Source organism: Mandrillus leucophaeus, unplaced genomic scaffold, assembly GCF_000951045.1.
Source record: "Mandrillus leucophaeus isolate KB7577 unplaced genomic scaffold, Mleu.le_1.0 Scaffold11, whole genome shotgun sequence".
Lineage (NCBI taxonomy): Eukaryota > Metazoa > Chordata > Mammalia > Primates > Cercopithecidae > Mandrillus > Mandrillus leucophaeus.
In genome coordinates, this window is record NW_012099209.1 from 435,465 (window position 1) to 436,041 (window position 577).

Sequence of the window (577 nt, forward strand, 5' to 3'; positions counted from 1 at the left end):
CAGGAACTCCTGGCCCGGCTTGGGCAGCAGCTCAGGCACGATGACAGCAAGCAGCACACCCCCCTGGTACTCTTCGGGCCCCCGGGCATCGGAAAGACGGCCCTGATGTGCAAGCTGGCTGAGCAGATGCCAAGGCTGCTCGGGCACAAGACGGTGACTGTCCTGCGGCTGCTGGGGACGTCGCAGATGAGCTCGGATGCCCGTGGCCTGCTGAAGAGCGTCTGCTTCCAGGTGTGCCTGGCCTATGGGCTGCCCTTACCCCCTGCCCAGGTTCTGGATGCCCACACCAGGGTGGTCCAGTTTTTCCACACCCTCCTCCACACCGTCTCCTGCAGAAACTTCGAGTCTCTTGTGCTCCTGCTGGATGCTATGGATGACGTGGACTCTGTCCGCCATGCTCGGAGGGTTCCCTGGCTGCCTCTCAACTGCCCCCCGAGGGTGCACCTCATCCTCTCAGCTTGCTCGGGGGCACTGGGGGTTTTGGACACCTTACAGCGAGTGCTCCTGGACCCGGAGGCCTACTGGGAGGTGAAGCCCCTCTCTGGAAACCAGCGCCAGGAGATGATCCAACACCTGC

General features: G+C 63.3%; 1 protein-coding gene across 1 annotated transcript in view; it reads left to right on the forward strand.

Annotated features, from left to right (window-relative positions):
* The window catches only part of NWD1 (NACHT and WD repeat domain containing 1), a 154,152-nt gene that overhangs the window by 65,197 nt on the left and 88,378 nt on the right, over positions 1-577 (forward strand). The window contains 1 exon segment of the mRNA XM_011990998.1: positions 4-575. Coding sequence (XP_011846388.1) covers positions 4-575 — 572 coding nt within the window.